The 16,942-nt window shown below is 66.0% G+C and overlaps 1 protein-coding gene and 1 pseudogene across 4 annotated transcripts in view; one reads left to right on the top strand and one right to left on the bottom strand.

The window, feature by feature from the left end:
• The first annotated feature begins 739 nt into the window (after nt 1-739).
• On the top strand, nt 740-3,808 carry LOC118678884 (annotated as a pseudogene).
• Nucleotides 3,809-9,186: 5,378 nt separating this feature from the next.
• Nucleotides 9,187-16,942, bottom strand: part of KIF21B (kinesin family member 21B) — a 34,404-nt gene continuing 26,648 nt past the window's right edge. For 2 of the 4 annotated variants that reach the window (XR_004975061.1, XR_004975062.1), the window contains 8 exons: nt 15,718-15,854; nt 15,073-15,253; nt 14,617-14,781; nt 14,264-14,381; nt 13,176-13,346; nt 12,423-12,622; nt 11,907-12,075; nt 9,187-10,677 (listed from right to left, as the gene is read on the bottom strand). Coding sequence is in view for 2 of the 4 variants with exons in the window: in XM_036355120.1 (XP_036211013.1) it covers nt 10,623-10,677; nt 12,423-12,622; nt 13,176-13,346; nt 14,264-14,381; nt 14,617-14,781; nt 15,073-15,253; nt 15,718-15,854 (1,027 nt within the window). In the remaining 2 variants the exon portion in view is untranslated. The remainder of the gene's footprint in view (nt 10,678-11,906; nt 12,076-12,422; nt 12,623-13,175; nt 13,347-14,263; nt 14,382-14,616; nt 14,782-15,072; nt 15,254-15,717; nt 15,855-16,942) is intronic. The other 2 variants (XM_036355120.1, XM_036355121.1) reach the window with 1 other exon arrangement.

Genomic DNA, 16,942 nt, shown 5'->3' with positions numbered 1-16,942 from the left:
CACCCCCATCCAGGTACCCCCTGCCACCTCCCGACCCCGTCACACCCCCGGCCAGGGCACGCGGTTCCCCACACTCCACTGTAACACGTTTCAGTGGGCTTTTAATTTTTTTAAAAATATATATTTTATTGATTTTTTACAGAGAGGAAGGGAGAGGGATAGAGAGTTAGAAACATCGATGAGAGAGAAACATCAATCAGCTGCCTCCTGCACATCTCCTACTGGGATGTGCCGGCAACCAAGGTACATGCCCTTGACCGGAATCGAACCTGGGACCCTTCAGTCCGCAGGCCGACGCTCTATCCACTGAGCCACACCGGTTTCAGCTAATTTTTTTTTTTTTTTTTTATGTTTTATTGATTTCGGAGAGGAAGGGAGAGGAAGAGAGAGAGAGAAAAACATCCATGATGAGAGGGAAACATGGATCGGCTGCCTCCTGCACACCCCACACTGGGGATCGAGCCTACAACCCAGGCGTGTGCCCTGACCAGGAATCGAACCCTGACCTCCTGGTTCATAGGTTGATGCTCAACCACTGAGCCACACTGGCTGGGCTCAGTGGACTTATAATTTTTTTTTTTTAATTTAGTTGTTAAATCCTCACTTGAGGATATTTTCCCATTGATTTTTAGAGGGAGGGGAAGAGAGAGGGAAAGACAGAGAGAAATATCGATGTGAGAGAAACACATCGATGGGTTGCCTCCTGCATGCGCCCGGACCGGGGCCTGGGCCGGGGAGGAGCCTGCAACCGAGGTAGGTGCCCTGGACCGGAATCGAACCCAGGACCTTTCGGTCCACAGGTCGATGTTCAACTACCGAGCCACGCCGGCTGGGCTCAGTGGACATCTTAGAAGACGGTAGTTCTGGCTACTGGGCCGAGGCTGAGATTCTGTGATGCCGCTCCTGAGCCCACAGCCCTGGCCTCAGGCCCTGCCCCCTGCTGCCTCCCTGCCTCCCCTCGGGCCTCGTCCTCATGTGTGAGACGGTAGCCTGGTCTCCAAGGGCTGCCCCACCCCCAGCAGATCTCAGGGAGTTTCCAGTGGGCAGGCAGGGGAGGGGAGCTGAAGGGTGGGTGCCCCCCTGTCTGCTCTCGGTCCCTCCCCAGCTCCACCGTCGAGGCCCTGAAGACCCTGATGTGGAGCACGGGGTACGGGGACTACGTGTCATATGTGCAGACCCAGGAGGGCTGGGAGCTGCTCACCAGCCCCGAGAGGCACTACGAGGGCGTCACCGTGCTGGCCAGGTGAGCCCGTGCTGCGTGCCTGCCCCGAGCCCTCCAGGGAGTGGCCCTGTGTGCCTGCCCAGGCTCCCCCTGGGTGCCCCCTGCTAAGCCTGGGTTGCCTCTGCCCCCAGCCCTCCCGTGGGTGCCCCTGTGGGCCTGCTCAGGCTCCCCCTGAGTGCCCCAGCTAAGCCTGGGCTGTGTCCCTGGCCCCGGGCCCTCCCGGGGGTGCCCCCTCTTGTGCCCCTGCTAAGCCTGGGCTGTGTCCCTGGCCCCGGGCCCTCCCGGGGGTGCCCCCTGGGTGCCCCAGCTAAGCCTGGGCTGTGTCCCTGGCCCCGGGCCCTCCCGGGGGTGCCCCCTGGGTGCCCCAGCTAAGCCTGGGCTGTGTCCCTGGCCCCGGGCCCTCCCGGGGGTGCCCCTGTGGCCAGGCCTGACCCCCGCCCCCCGCCCCAGGGCCATGGCGACCAGGGACTGTTGGCACAACTGCCCGGTGTTCAGCCTCATCATCCAGATGCTCCGCGAGCAGGAGTACAGGGACCACCTCACGGCCTTCGTGCTCCTGGCGGAGGTGGGTCTTCCAGCTGTCAATCAAAGATGCCCATCAGAGGCTTCCCCGTGGGAACAGCGCCGCCGCCCCGGGGGCCACACGTCGGAACGCGGGCACGCACCCCCCGGCGTGGGTGGGCCCGGAAGCCGGCGCGGCCGGTCTGAACGTGTCTGGTTAGCTTTCGTCCTTTTCAATTGCGTTTCAGAGACCGCATGGGCACGTGTAGACGTAGGCAGATAGACACACGAAGTCACGCGTGCTGCGATCTTTTTTGTTGTCCCTTTAAGAACATTTCCCACTTCAGCCTTCTCCCTCCTATGACATCGGTCTTGCGCCCCTTCTGCGCGTCTCCCGGGTATCTCGCAGGCACGCAACCAAAGGCACGTCCTGCCATAGTTTTCCCCAGGCTCACGTGATCACACACAGACAGATCGGTATCTCTAGGTCCCTATCTATCTATCTATCTATCTATCATCTATCACCTATAATCTTTAGCTACCCATCCATGTATCTCTCTCTCTCTCCCTCTCTGAAATAAATAAAAATCTATTTTATCTCTATCTATCATCTATCTATATCTATCATTTATCTATATCTATACCTACCCATCTATCTGTTATCTATCTATCTATCTATCTATCTATCTATCTATCTATCTATCTATCTATCTCTCTCATCTGTCTATCATCTATATCTATCCACTAGAGGCCCAGTGCACGGATTGGTGCACCAGTGGGGTCCCTAGGCCTGGCCTGCGGGGATCGGGCTGAAACCGGCTCTCCGACATCCCCTGAGGGGTCCCAGATTGTGAAAGGGTGGTTCTTGGGTGACGCACCCCAGAATCAGGCTCCCTCCTCTCTGGTTCCGGCTGCGTCACCTGAGAACCACCACTGCCAAGTCACCGCAGCTCGGCAGCTCCTGCGTTGAGCGCCTGCCCCCCCTGGTGGTCGCTGTGTGTCATAGCTACTGGCTGGCTGGTCCGTCAGTTGCTTAGGCTTTTATATATATAGATTATCAACATCACCTATCTCTATCAACTATAGATCCGTCAATTGATCATCTATGTCTGTCTCTCTATCATCGATCTACCTACCCGCCATCTCTGAGTGCGTTCACCCCTCCAGCTCCCGGTGGGTGTCACAGATGCCCGAGGCAAACTTGTAAAATAAACCAAGGTCCCGGAGAGACAGGATACGGAGTTCCCTTCCCTGAGCTCGGCCTCTCGCCGGTCCCCCCACATCCCTCGGCACAGGTCTGTCCTCACGCCCAGCCAGGACCCCAGAGTCCACGCCGCCCCTCCATGCCTACTGTCTCCGTCCCTCTCGTCTCCTTCGCCAGCTGCTCCGGTGCCGGGAGGTGGTGGCCACCGTGGACGAGGCCACCACCCGCGTCCTGGCCAGCTGGTTCCAGTGCGAGGAGCCGGCCACGGTGAAGCTCCTGCTGCGGGTGGCCGAGACCTTCGCGCTGCACGGAAACATGGTGAGGCGGCGGGCGGCTCCCTCTGGCCGCCGCCCAGTCGGTGCCAGGATGAGAGCCTGGTCTCTCGGGTGACCGCGGCCCTGACCCGCGGGCGGGGCCGAACCGGCACGGGAACCCCTGGACTGTCCCTCCGCAGACCAGGCAGCTGGGCCTCCTGCAGCCCTACGTGCTCAACTGCTGCCACTCCGAGGATGGCGAGGTCGTCACCGAGACCTTCCTGGTGCTGAGGTGCCTGGTGGAGCACCTCACCTGGCAGAAGCTCCCCTCCTTCCTGGTGCAGCTGGCCTTCACACTCGGGCCCTTCTTCGAGGCGGTACGGCCCCCCCCTCACCCCACGGCTCATTGCCCAGCTCCAGGCGGCTGGGGAGAATGGGGTGGGGGGAGGGCGGGGGAGTTGGGGGGAATGATCTGGAAGGCCCTGCTGGCTTGGCCTGGATGCCGGGGCCGTTGGCTTTTGTCCTCTCTTTCTTCTTCTTCTTCTTTTTTTTAAAAAATATATTTTATTGATTTTTTTACAGAGCGGAAGGGAGAGGGATAGAGAGTTAGAAACATCGATGAGAGAGAAACATCGGTCGGCTGCCTCCTGCACACCCCCCACTGGGGATGTGCCCACAACCAAGGTACATGCCCTTGACCGGAATCGAACCTGGGACCTTTCAGTCCACAGGCCGACGCTCCATCCACTGAGCCAAACCAGCTAGGGCTCTTTTTTTTCTAAAATAGATTTTTATTGATCTCAGAGAGGAAGGGAGAGAGAGAGAGAGAGACATCCGTGATGAGAGAGAACCGTGGACCGGCTGCCTCCTGCACGCCCCGCACTGGGCATGAGCATGTGCATGCAGCCCGGGCCTGTGCCCTGTCCGGGAACCGAACCCGGACCTCCTGGTTCATAAGTCGATGCTCAACCCCTGAGCCACGCCGGCCGGTGGCTTGTGTCCTCTCGAATAAGGATTATAAGGGGGAGAAGGGGGCAGTGTCGGTGGGGAAGGGAGGGGCCTGGGGGGCATGCGGTCAGGGGGGTGAGATCCGGGGCCGATCCCCGGTGACGGGCCGGCGGACGGAGGCGGAGGGTGTCACCTCGCTCAGGAGTCGGAGCCCCTGCGCCTGAAGGCCTTTGAGATCTACGGGATGCTCCTAGCCAAGGTCAAGAGGTCGTTCTTTGCGTCCCCCCTGAAGCACCAGGTGCTCAACTCGCTGGTCCTCCTGGTGGTGCACCTGGCGGACAGGGACGCCCGCGTGGCCCAGGTGAGCGCCAGGCCGGTTCCCGCAGGAGGCCGATGCCGCCGGGATGGGGAGCGGGGAGCGCTCGGGAAGGGGCTTCGATTCCCCTCAAGGGCACATGCCTGGGTCGCAGGCTCGATGCCCAGCAGGGGGCGTGCGGGAGGTAGCTGATGGATGTTTCTCTCTCGTCCATGTTTCTCTCTCCCTCTCCCTTCCTCTCTGTAAAATCAGTAAAAATATATATATTTTAAAAAGTAACCCCCCGGCTGGTGGGAAAACTGCCTGGAGATACCGCCCTTCTCCCAACCCTTTGCCCTCTGTGCGCCCCTCTGCCCCTCCTGGCCCCCTCCCGGCCCCCCTCCCGGCCCCGCTCCCAGCCCCCCTCCCGGCCCCCCTCCCGGCCCCCCTCCCAGCCCCGCTCCCACTCTGGCCGCCCTCCACCAGGTCTGCCGGCTCGCCCTCTGCCGCACGGCCTCCATCCTGGGCTGGTGGCGGCTCCGCGCCGTGTTCGCCGACAGGGACCTGTGGACGATCCTCAGGGCCCTGGTGAGCGGCGGCCCCGGGGCGGGGACCCAGGCCAGGTGGTCTCCCTGCCACGCGGGGTCCTGACCGGAGCCTGTCCCCCAGCTGGAGCGGGAGGCCGGCCGCGGCCTGTGGCTGCTGACGCAGAGCCTGTCCCTGCTCCGGAGCCCGCAGGCCCCCGTCCGCCAGGCCGCCGTGTGGTTCACAGGTGGGGCCCCTCTGCTCCCAGCCACGGTGTCCTCGTCCCGGGGTCCCGGGGTCCCCCGCCACCCCCCACCGATGGCCCGGCCCTGGGACGCAGGGTCTGGGGGGCGGGTGGACTGTCTGCTCTGGGAAGCTCCTTCCTGGGGCAGAACAGGCCTCGTCCTGGGAGGCAGGTCCCAGGAGGCCGGGCCAGCCGAGCTCCCAGGCGTGGGTGTCAGGGCTGAGGGTGTCAGGGCTGGGGGTGTCAGGGCTGGGGGTGTCAGGGTTCGGGGTGTCAGGGCTGGGGGTATTAGGGCTGGGGGTGTCAGGGTTCGGGGTGTTAGGGCTGGGGGTGTCAGGGTTCGGGGTGTCAGGGTTGGGGGTATTAGGGCTGGGGGTGTCAGGGCTGGGGGTGTCAGGGTTGGGGATATTAGGGCTGGGGGTGTCAAGGTTGGGGGTGTCAGGGCTGGAGGTGTCAGGGTTGGGGTGTCAGGGCTGGGGGTGCTCTGTGGGATGCTCAGAGCCTGGTGGGAGCACAGGGGTCCCCTGTCCGTCCCCCGCCCTTCAGAGAAGCAGGGACGTCATTTCAACCTCCTGGGAAAAGTCTGAACGGGACGCTGGCCATGTCCAGTTTGGGGGGGAGAGACAGACCAGGGGCGGGGTGGGGGAGGGGCCGAGCAGGTGCAGCCAGGCCCCTCCCCCCCCCACGGGGGGCCCTGAGGTGCCGTGTGCCCCGCAGGCCAGGTCATCCAGAGCCTTGAGGTGGCCCCGGCCGCTGACATTGAGGAGGCCTGCACAGGTGAGTGGCACAGGGGCTCCCGGAGTCACCCCCGGAGAGGAGGGACGAGAGAGGCTCATCCCCAAGGCGCTGAGGTTTGGGGTGCTGGTCGGGGCTCTCCTGCCCCCCCTCCCCGTGTGCACTCACTGACCCCACTCCCACGGAGCCGTAGACCCCACCCCTGAGCCTGTGGCCCCCAGAGGAACTGAGGCTCATATTGCAACGCCACCAGCACCCCCACTCCCGTTTCTGTGCACAGCCTCCCTGGGGGGCCCCTTTCCGCTCCCAAGGCCTGGCCCCCTCGCCCAGCCCACAGCGTCTCTGTGCCAAGCACCCGGCATTTCATTTGTTTTTTTTAAATAATATATTTTTATCGATTTCAGAAAGGAAGGGAGAGAGAGAGAGAGAGAGAGAGAGAGAGAAACATCCATGATGAGAGAGAATCATGGGTCGGCTGCCTCCTGCACGCCCCGCACTGGGGATGGGGCCTGTGACCTGGCTTGGAGCCGTGACCTCCTGGTTCGACCCCTGAGCCGCACGGCCGGGCGGCCCCTCACTTCTGTTCCAGCCCTGAGGGCCATGAGCGAAGACCCCGACCCCTCGGTCCGCTGCCTCGCCACGCAGACCCTGCACGTCCTGGAAGCCAGCAAGAGCCGGCCGGCCCGAACCCGGACGCCCTGGCTCTGCTGCCGGCGGAGATGCTGAGGGAGCCACTCCGGACGGACGTACGGACGTACGGACGTACGGACGCCGTGCCCTCGGGTGGTGGCCCAGAGCGGGCGGCTCCTGAGCCCTGGGCTGGAGGTGGAGGCCTGACCTGCGCCACCTTCGAAATAAAAGGAGGAACTTCTGCCCTGGCCGGTGTGGCTCAGTGGATAGAGCGCCGGCCCAAGGACTGAAGGGTCCCGGGTTCGATTCCAGTCAAGGGCACGGACCTGGGTGGCAGGCTTGATGGGTGTGGGAGGCAACCAATCCCTGTGTCTCTCACATCGATGTTTCTCTCTCTCCCCCCATTCCTTCCACTCTCTCTAAAAATCAATGAAAAATACCCTCAGGTGAGGATTAACAAGGAGGGGCTGCTGTGGGGCAGGTCTCCTGGCCTTTCCACGCGAGTCCGTGCCCAGCGGGTGGGCGGGCCACCCCTTAAGAGCGGTCCCCGGGGCCCAGGCTCTCCCAGCCGCCCCTCCGCCCTCTCCCGCTCTGCCAGGGGCGCTGAGGCCAGAGCCGGAGGTTCTTGGGAACGCCCCCCTGCCCTCGTCCTGGGAGCTGAGTCTGCAAGCCAAGCTGGGGGTTCTGGGCGGGGCTCCTGGTTTAGGCCGGAGAGGGGTTGATTAACGGGCATTGCGAGCTCGTAACCCGCCCCCCATCCCCGGGGAGGCCCGGCCCCCACGAATCACACCCCACAGCCCTGGTCATTCGGGTTTTATTATGACAACTTCCGAGAGCACACACATCGGTCTGGGAACAGAACTGTACAGCGGGCGGGAGGCTTAAATAACTTTCATACACTATGTACAGTCGCGGGCGGAGGTACAAAACGTACATACACCTTGTGCTGGCCACGCGGGCAGGAGCGCGAGCCCAGGGAACCCTGCCGGGGGCCTGGGCAGGGCAGGGGAGGCGGCTAGAGAAGAGCTGGTGGGCGGGGCCGGGCCCGGTTCGCTGCAGGGGTCTTCTCTGACCCTTTGGCTCTTCTTCGTGGGGCAGGTTCCACTCCTGTGCAAGGACCTCAGGACTGGCCTGGGGCGTGGTCGGGTGGGATTGGGCTCATCTGAGTGCTGGGGAGGGGTCAGGGGTGGGGGTAGAACGAAGATGCCACGGAAGAGAGAGAACTTTCCTCGTCCATGGGAGGGCGGGCAGCTCAGGATCTGGGAGCCAGGAGAGGGGGCGAGGCTCGGGGGGCCTGGCCGAGCTAAGAGTATGACCCGCAGCTCCCAGTTGGGGATGGCAAGGGGGGGGGCGGAGGCCTTGGTTTGGGGCGCCCCCTGGGAAGGAGCTCGGTGCTCAAAGGCACAGCAAGGGGCCCAGGCAGCTGGAGGGGTGGTGCCCGCACCCCACCCAGACCACATGGGAGGGAGCCCGGGGCGGCCTCTGATGGAGCTGGGCACCCCCACGGCCCAGCAGCTGCCGCCTGCGTCCGGCCAAGCGGGCGGCGTGAGAAAGTGCGGCCGTGTCTGGCTGCAGCTGTTCGGCTCTTTCCTGCCTTCCAGGCCCCAGGCCCCAGAGGGCGGCAGGCGGCTGGGCTGCAGCTGCCGTGAGGGTGGGGGTCCCAGCCTCTGCCCCTGCCTCCTGCCTGGGCAGCCTCTGGAGCCAAGGCCAGCGGCCGGCCTGGGGGACTCCGGCGGCCAAGGGGAGTCACTCCACTGAGGCCAACACCGAGTGGTTAATACTGCGAACGGGGCTGGGCCAGGACGGCGCCGAGGAGGCCCCGGGGCAGCAGGAGGGACACCGTCCCCCACCCGCCCCCCGCCCCCCCAGGAGCTTGCCAAGGGCCCGGCCGGCGTGGCTCAATGATTGAGCATCGACTTATGAACCAGGAGGTCAGGGTTCGATTCCCGGCCGGGGCACAGGCCGTTGCGGGCTCCATCCCCCGTGTGGGGCGTGCAGGGGGCAGCCGGTCCATGGTTCTCTCATCATGGGTGTTTCTCTCTCTCCCTCTCCCTTCCTCTGAAATGGAAATTAAAAAAGCACTCACAGGGGTCCAGGGATGTGGGTCCGGACTCACAGGGACTCCGCATGGAAAGATTTGGGGTGCGGGGTCCAGACAGGGTGCTTGCTCCCGGGCCCACGGCACTCCCATGCGGCCTGGCCTCAGGTCCTTGCGGGGTGGGGGGGGCGGGTAGGAGGGGGTACAGAAGAGGAAGAAGACGGTGGCCCAAAATCAGGCTGAGCCCCTGGTCTGAGCAAGGCCAGCCCCCCAGAGTCTCCAGGCCCCGTGTGCGCGGCTGCCGCCATTGTGCTCAAACCACACCCATCTGTGCTTCTGACGCGCGGGATGCGTGTGCGAGGAGGCGGGGGGCCCGCCCCCACCTGTGCCCCTGGCCTCGCCCGGGCGCGGGCGGAGAGGCCGGAGCTGGGGGAGCTCAGAGGGACTTCAAGTGTTGCCAGGACGGCGGAGCCGGCGCCGTGAGGTGAGGTAGCGGACCGAGCACCGTGAGGCCTCCAGGTCACCCCGGACGGTCACCCGCGTGCGAGACGCCGGCAGCCACAGCGCGGTCGCCCCGGGCCGGCCCCCGCCCGCCCGCCCGCCCGCCCGGCGAGGACAGCAGTCTCTCTCGGAGTCTCTTCATCACTGTGTGAACATCATGCATGCGAGTCTTCCTACAGGGGGAGCTCTCTGTGGAGGTGGGGGGGCCGGGGATGCCCCTTGAGGGCCGGGAGAGGGGTCTCCAGCGTGGAAGGCAGACGGTCCTGCGGGTCGGCAAGGGCGCGTCTGTCTGCACGAGGGAGAGTTCATGCGCCCGTCCAGCTGGCCATGCACGGCAGGACTGTTCTTGGCTGGGCGGCCCCAGTAGAGCAGGGGACAGGTGGGAGCAGGTGGGAAGAGGTGGGAACAGGTGGGAAGAGGTGGGGACAGGTGGGAAGAGGTGGGGACAAGTGGGAACAGGTGGGAATAGGTGGGGACAGGTGGGAACAGGTGGGAACAGGTGGGAACAGGTGGGAAGAGGAGGAAACAGGCGGGGACAGGTCTCAGCAGGTGCGTTCCGTTCACAGCTAAGACTGCCTCCCTGCCCAGCCTGCGTGGCTCAGTGGTTGAGCGACGACTTAGGAACCAGGGGGTCACGGATGGGGGGGCGGCATCCGAGCTGCTTCCCACGGGGCCCTGGGCTGGGGGTGGGGCACCCCGCCTTCTGGGGGCGTGGGCATGACATCCCCCGAGTGAGAAGACAGGAGGCTGGTGTCAGGGTGCCCAGCGCGGTGCCGGGCCCGGACGGGTGAGGAAGGCACTGGAGCGCCAGGCGGCCGGGGGTCGGGTCACCAGGGTGGCCCCGGGGCAGTGTGGTGGCAGCCTGAGCTGCAGTCAAGAGACGGGGTGGCCCCGAGGGCCGGTGGGGTGGGTCCCAGTGGGGTTCCTGGCCCCCAAAAGCAGAGGGACAGCCGCAGGGAAGAAACTTCAAGTCCAGGAGGCGTCAATAAAAATAAATAATGGAGTGAGGGCTGCCCGTCGGCCCGAGGAGTCTTTGCAGCGGCCCCGCCCGGGCCCCGTCAGACAGGGACCCCGAGAATCGCCGTCAGAGAGGGACCCCGAGAATCGCCGGGGCGGCCGGGTGCAGCGCCAAGGGGCTGAGTTCAGCGGCAGGGCCAGCCGCCCACCCCTGTTTCCGTGGTTACCTGAGGTCTGTGGTTTGGGCTCAGAGGCAGGAGCAGTGTCCAGAGGCTTGGACGGGGGTGGGGTGGGGTGGGGAGCTGCTTGGCCAAGGAGAGAAACAAGAGGGGGAATGCCCGTGGGCGTCACAGCTTAAATGTCCCCCCACCTCTCTCTCCCCCCAAGAGGCAGGGGGTGGGGGGAGACAGGGGTCATGTCCATCATCGGGAGGCCGAGGGGGGAGGAGAGCAGGGAGGGGCCGCAGCCACGGTCCACACCCAGGCCGCTGGCCCCATCGGCCCCGGTGTCCCCTCCACGCCTTCCAGGCTGTGGGGGCCGAGGCGTGGGGTGTCCTCCGGCCTCAGCCCTAGGGTGGGCCCCGGGGTAACCGCCGCAGGCTCCAGAACTTCACCGTCAGGTCACTGCGGGGACAGCGAGTGGCTGGTCAGCTCGGACGGGCCTGGCCGGCCAGACCCGGGTGCCCCCCACTCCCCAGACGTGGCCGGGCCCAGGGGCGGGCGCTGTGAGGCCCAGGGCAGAGGGTGCCGGGCAGGGGAGGGGCCTGCTTTTCCTGATCGTGAGTTTTTCCCACTGCTGGTGGGTTCCGTCCGGCCCTGGACGGGCCCCCACTGCCGTCCACTGCCTGGCCCCCTGGCCCGGGGCCTGTCCCACTCACTGTTCATGCTCGGAGGGGGGGGCTGGAGTAGGAGGGAGGCTGGAGGAGGGGGAGGCTGGAGGAGGGGGCTGGAGCAGGAGGGAGGCTGGAGGAGGGGGGAGGCTGGAAGAAGGGGGAGGCTGGAGGAGGGGGGAGGCTGGAGGAGGGGGGAGGCTGGAGGAGGAGCGAGGCTGGAGGAGGGGGGAGGCTGGAGGAGGGGGGAGGCTGGAGGAGGAGCGAGGCTGAAGGAGGGGGGGAGGATGGAGGAGGGGGGAGGCTGGAAGGGGGAGGAGGCTGGAGGAGGGGGGAGGCTGAGGGGGGAGGCTGTGGGAGGGGGGAGGCTGGAGGAGGGGGGGCTGGAGGGGGGGGGCTGGAGAGGAGCTGGAGGAGGGGGGAGGCTTGGAGGGGGGGACTGGGGGTGAGGGGGAGCGAGGTTGGGGCGGGGGGCGGCTGGCGGAGGGGGGCGGCTGGCGGAGGGGGGGCGGCGGAGGGGGGGCGGAGGAGGGGGCGCGGCTTGAGGAGGGGGCGGCTTGAGGAGGGTGGAGGGTGGGAGGAGCGAGGGGGTGGGCGGAGGGGGGGGGCTGGTGGCGGAGGGGGGAGGGCTGGAGGAGGGGGGAGGCTGGGAGGAGGAGCGAGGCTGGAGGGGGGGGGGGGGGTGGTGGAGGAGGAGCGAGGCTGGGGAGGGGGGAGGCTGAGGCGGGGGGAGGCTGGAGGAGGGGGGCGTCTGGCGGAGGGGGAGGCTGGAGGGGAGGGCGTGAGAGTGGGGCGGCTGGAGGAGGGGGGGGCTGGAGGAGGCGGGGCTGGAGGAGGTGGGAGGGGGCTGAGGAGGAGGGTGGGGTGGAGGAGGGTGGAGGCTGGAGTGAGGGGGGAGGTGAGGAGGGGAGGGCTGGGAGGAGGAGGGAGGCTGGCGCTGGGGGGGGAGGCCTGGGGGAGGGAGGCTGGAGGAGGGGGACCTGGGACCTGGATGGAGCCAGGAGGAGTAAAACAGACTCGTACCGTGGAGAGCAGCTCAGATCGAAGTGGAGAGAGGGGGAGACAGGGGGGAGGAGGAGAGAGGAGGCGGGGTCAGGGCAGGGTGGTGGCTCGGCCCTTTATGGCCAGCACCCGGCGCGGAAGGCAGGGGGTGAGTCCGGGGACGTAATTCCACAGCTTGACCCGGCAGTCACTGTGGCGGAGAGAGGCAGAGCGAGAAGACGGGAGCGGAAGGGGAGAGAAGGGTCAAGGTCAAGTTCGGAGCCAGAAGGGAGAGAAGAGGCCTCTGTGAGCAGCGCCCCCTGGACCGGACGGAGCTGGGTCAGGCGGGCGGGTGGGCTGCGCTGTGATGGGAGATACCTGGACAGGTGTGAGGGCAGCCGGGAGTGGGGGTGGGGGGTAGGGTCTGGGGATGGTGGGCAAGGCCTGGCCGGGCCGGCGCCTGCCTGCTGCCCTGCCCCTGGGCCCTGGGGGTCCGCCCTGCACCCCTTCCCAGCCCATGGTTCTCACCGGGACCCCGCCCACCGCCCGCCCGCCCACCTGGAGGCCGTGAAGATGTGCTTGCTGTTGGTGCAGGCGGCGTTGATGGGGCTGTCGTGGCCCTTGATCTCGCCGACGGGCGTGAAGTTGTCCACGTTCCAGACCTTGATGAGGCCGGCGCGGCAGGCGCTGAGCAGCATGGGCCGGCCGGGCACGAAGGCCAGGGCGCACACCCAGTCCTTGTGCGCGTTGGGGATTTGCTGGGGTGGGGGGAGGGGAGCGTTCGGTGAGGGCCGGCAGGGGACGCGGGGACAGGACCCGCACCCGGCAGCCGCCTGCCCCGCTGCCCCCCCCCCCCCCCCCGGGTCCCCAGGAGCCAGGGCCCCAGCCGAGCCGGGACTTCTGGGCCCAGAGAGGTCATAGTTCGAATCCCGGTCGGGGCACAGGCCCGGGGTGTGGGCTCGATCCCCAGTGGAGGGCGTGCAGGAGGCAGCCGGTCCGTGATTCTCTCTCATCATGAATGTTTCTCTCCCTCCCTCTCCCTCTCCCTTCCTCTCTGAAATCAATTTAAAAAAAATATATATATATATAGAAATCAATCCTCTGGGAGAGGGGACAGGGCTGGACTTCCCCGTCAAGCCCAGGGCTGGGGGAGGAGAGGGGAGGCGGGCAGGTGCAGGGGGTTGGGGGGGAGGGGGGGCTCTGGCTGGGGCTGGGGGAGGAGAGGGGAGGCGGGCAGGTGCAGGGGGTTGGGAGGGGAAGGGGGGGGCTCTGGCCGGGGCTGGGGGAGCCCCACCCGTCCTCCGGCCACACCTGGATGAGCTCCTGCTGCTCCAGGTCCCACTTCTTGATGCCGTTGTCCCGGGAGCCGCTGAACAGCACGTCCCCGTGGATGGCCAGGCACTCGATGCCGTCGTAGTGTGGGGGCTCGAAGTTGTGGGTGGGCCCGATGGTGCCCCCCACGCACTCCCCCAGCTCGAACATCTGCGGGGGGAGGGAGGGTTGGCCCAGAGCCGCCCACTGGGGTGCAGCCCCGGGCCCAGGAGCCGGCGACCCCGAGGTCTGGCCTCCGGTGGCAGCCCAGCCCAGGGGTGCGGGAGCTGCCCCTGCAGGCGAGGGGCCCTTCCCAGGGGCGGGGTGTGGGGGGACGAACTTAAGTCCTGCAGGGGGACCCCCCAGCTCAGCATAGCTGCTACGGAGAAAGGTGGGTGCCTCCGTCTAAAATTCTCTTTATTTTTTAAAAACATATTTTTATTGATTTCAGAGAAGAAGGCAGGGGAGAGGGAGCTATCAACATCACTGTGGCCCTGGCTGGTGTGGCTCAGTGGATAGGGCGTCGGCATGGACTGAAGGGTCCCGGGTTCAATTCCCGGTCAGGGCACATGCCTGGGTTGTGGGCCCCATCCCCAGTAGGGGGTGTGTAGGAAGCAGCCAAACCATGATTCTCTCTCATCATTGCTGTTTCTCTCCCTCTCCCTCTGAAATCAATAAAATAGCCTATATAATAAAAGGCTAATATGCAAATCGACCGAATAGCAGAACGACCGGTCGCTATGACGCGCACTGACCACCAGGGGGTAGATGCTCAACGCAGGAGCTGCCCCTGGTGGTCAGTGCGCTCCCACAGGGGGAGCACTGCTGAGCCAGGAGCCGGGCAGCGCTAAGGAGCGGGCATAAGCCGTCATGGAACATCCCCCGAGGGCTCCCAGGCTCCGCGAGGGTGGGGGCCAGGCTGAGGGACCCCCCCCCCCCGAATGCATGAATTCCGTGCACAGGCCTCTAGTGTGGATATAGTTTAACCATCCCAGGAAGGGCATTCTTCCCACGGGTGTCCCGGTGCCGCAGAGGGAGGGGTGGGGGGCTGGGGGGGTGGGGGGGAGACACGGCAGTGCCCTGGGCACCTTCACGTAGTGGTCCTTGGAGCCGGTCACCACCAGGTCGTGCTGGCTGGCCGTCTGGGTGACCGTCAGGCACATCACGGGCCCGATGTGGCCGGTCAGCTTGCCGATGGGCTGGAACCTGTGGGAGGGCCCGGCAGGGGCAGGGGGGTCAGGGGGACCTGGGCTGGGAGGGGGTGGGCCCGGGAGGCATGCACCCGGCCAGGGGCCTCTCCTCCCTCCGGAGCTGCCCATCCCCGGGGGTCTCCGAGATCCAGCTGGCCTTGCGGGGGGGGTCACCCCGAGCTGAGGCTTGTGCGCCCTCCCTCGGCCATGCCCAGCCTGCCCCCCCACATCTCCCCAGGCCCCCCCCGGACCTGCTGAGCTCCCAGATGCGGACGGCGTTGCCCGAGGCGGCGTACAGCATGGTGCCCGAGGGGCTGAGCGCGATCTGGTTGATCTGGTGCTCGCCCTGCGCGCTGGTGAGGGCACGCGTGGAGGTGGCTGTGCAGGCGTCCCCCGAGATCACCTGACCTGAGGACCTGCCCGGGAGGGAGGGAGGGAAGGGAGGCGAGGTCAGAGAGGAAACCGGTCCGTCCGCACCGGCCGGCAGACCCATCTCACCTCCCTCCCAGCAGGCCCGTAAGCCACTGCCTCCAGGAAGCCCTCCCTGATTGACGGACGGGAGCCGCCGCTTCCCCCGAGACCCACGCAGAGCTCAGCTCCACTCCACCTCGGTGGACGACAGGCCCTCAGACCAGGCTGTCCTGAGTAGGGCCCCCGGGCGGCCAGCACCCCCTGCCCCTCCCCCCTCCCCAGGGAGGGGCACCTACGTGAGGGTGCGGATGCACTTGGCCGAGTCCCGGATGTCCCACACCTTGATGTAGGAGGTGGACACGGAGAAGACCAGCCCCGAGTGGCTGCAGTACTTGATGGAGACCACGTTGTTGGGGTGGCCCTTCAGGGCGGCGATCTCCTGCCCCGTGACCAGGTTCCACATCTTGCAGCTGCGGTCTGGGGGGTGGGGGGGAGAGCGGGGAGGGGAAGGCGTCAGCGCCAGGGCCAGCGAATCCCAGGCCGGGGCTGGGCGCCAGGTCCCTGGGGTGGGGACGACTCAGAGAGAAGGGGGCCCGGGCGTCAGGCAGGCCCCCCGACGCCGTCCATGCCCGCTGCCCTGACTGCTAAGAGCTGGCATCATCATCATCATTATTATTATTAAGAACTACTTTTATTTATTTTTCTAAAGAAATCTTTTTTAAAAAATTCATTTTTATGGATTTCAGAGAGGAAGGGAAAGAGAGAGAGAAACCTTGATGATGAGAGAAGCATGGATCGGCTGCCTCCTGCCTGCACACCCCCTACTGGGGATTGAGCCTGCAACCCAGGCATGTGCCCTCGACCGGAATCGAACCCGGGACCCTGTGGTCCACAGGCCAGCGCTCTACCCACTGACCCACACCGGCCGGGGCGACACCCACCTTTGGAGCCGGTGAAGAGCAGCTCGTCCGTGGCGTCCAGGCAGAGGATGGGCTTGGTGTGGCCCTCGGCCATGGAGACGCACTGCAGCGGGGCCGTCCGCCCGCCCTTGGCTGCTCCGACCGGAGTGATGATCCCCCTTCGGACAGAGGGAGAGAGGACGCCGTCAGTCAGCCGGGGACCCCGCGCCCGGCCGAGGGGGCTCCAGAGCCGCCAGCCCCGCAGGGGGAGGGGGGCCTGCCTTCCGTGGCCCGGCCGCGAGTCTCGTCCCTGTCTAGGCGCAGCCCTGCCCTCGGCCAGTTGCCACCCACGCCTGCCTGACCGCATCCTGAGACATAAGAGCGCCCAGGCCCACCGGCCGGCGTGGCTCGGGGATTGAGCCTCGACCTATGAACCAGGAGGTCACGGTTGGAGTCCCGGTCGGGGCACAGGCCCGGGTGGCGGGCTCGATCCCCAGCGTGGGGCGTGCAGGAGGCAGCCGGTCCATGATGCTCTCTCATCACTGATGTTTCTACCTCCCTCTCCCTTCCTCTCTGAATCAATGAAAATAGATTTAAAAACAAACGCCAGCTGGGCAGGCGGAGACCAGGGGCCGGAGGGGCTCCTGCAACCCCCCGACTCCCCCAGGCTGCCTCCGGGGACCCAGGGAGACCGGGTCGCCGCCCCGCACCCCGTCCCAGCATTTCCCTCCGCCCGGGCCTGTCTCCCACGCAGGGGGACTCCCACAGGCGCACACCCCACCCACGGCCCTGGGACCAGCACGGCCGGACCTGTGAGGGTCGCTGACAAAGGGCTCAACCCTTTAGGGACCTGAGCTCAGCTCTGGCTGGGGGAGGGGATGGTCTGAGCTCCCCCCCCCCCCTCCAGCCCCTGCAGGCTCAGGATGGAGATTTTATTCCTCAACGAGGGACCCCTGGGCGCGAGGCCCCCTGAAAACATGTCCTCGCTCTTCCCCAAAGAGAACGCCGTGTGGACCGACGGGGCGCGGTGGCCGAGGACGGGATGAAAGGACCCATGTCCCTCCCGCAGGCTGCTCATGGCCCCAGGGACGCAGGCAGCCCAGCCCCAAGGGCGCGGTCAGACAAGGGTCCGACAAGGGTCCGACAGGCCCAGTGCCGGTCAAGGGCGCGCACAACAGCCTCCCGCGTGTCCTGGCTCCCGCTTCTCCCCTCGCCGGGGCCCAGCTGTGGCCGGGAAGGACCGGAGGGCTGTGGGCAGCAGGTGAAA

The sequence above is a fragment of the Myotis myotis genome, unplaced genomic scaffold, assembly GCF_014108235.1.
Source record: "Myotis myotis isolate mMyoMyo1 unplaced genomic scaffold, mMyoMyo1.p scaffold_m19_p_21, whole genome shotgun sequence".
NCBI lineage: Eukaryota > Metazoa > Chordata > Mammalia > Chiroptera > Vespertilionidae > Myotis > Myotis myotis.
Note: the sequence above shows the minus strand (reverse complement) of the source record. Positions and strands in the feature narration are given on the sequence as shown.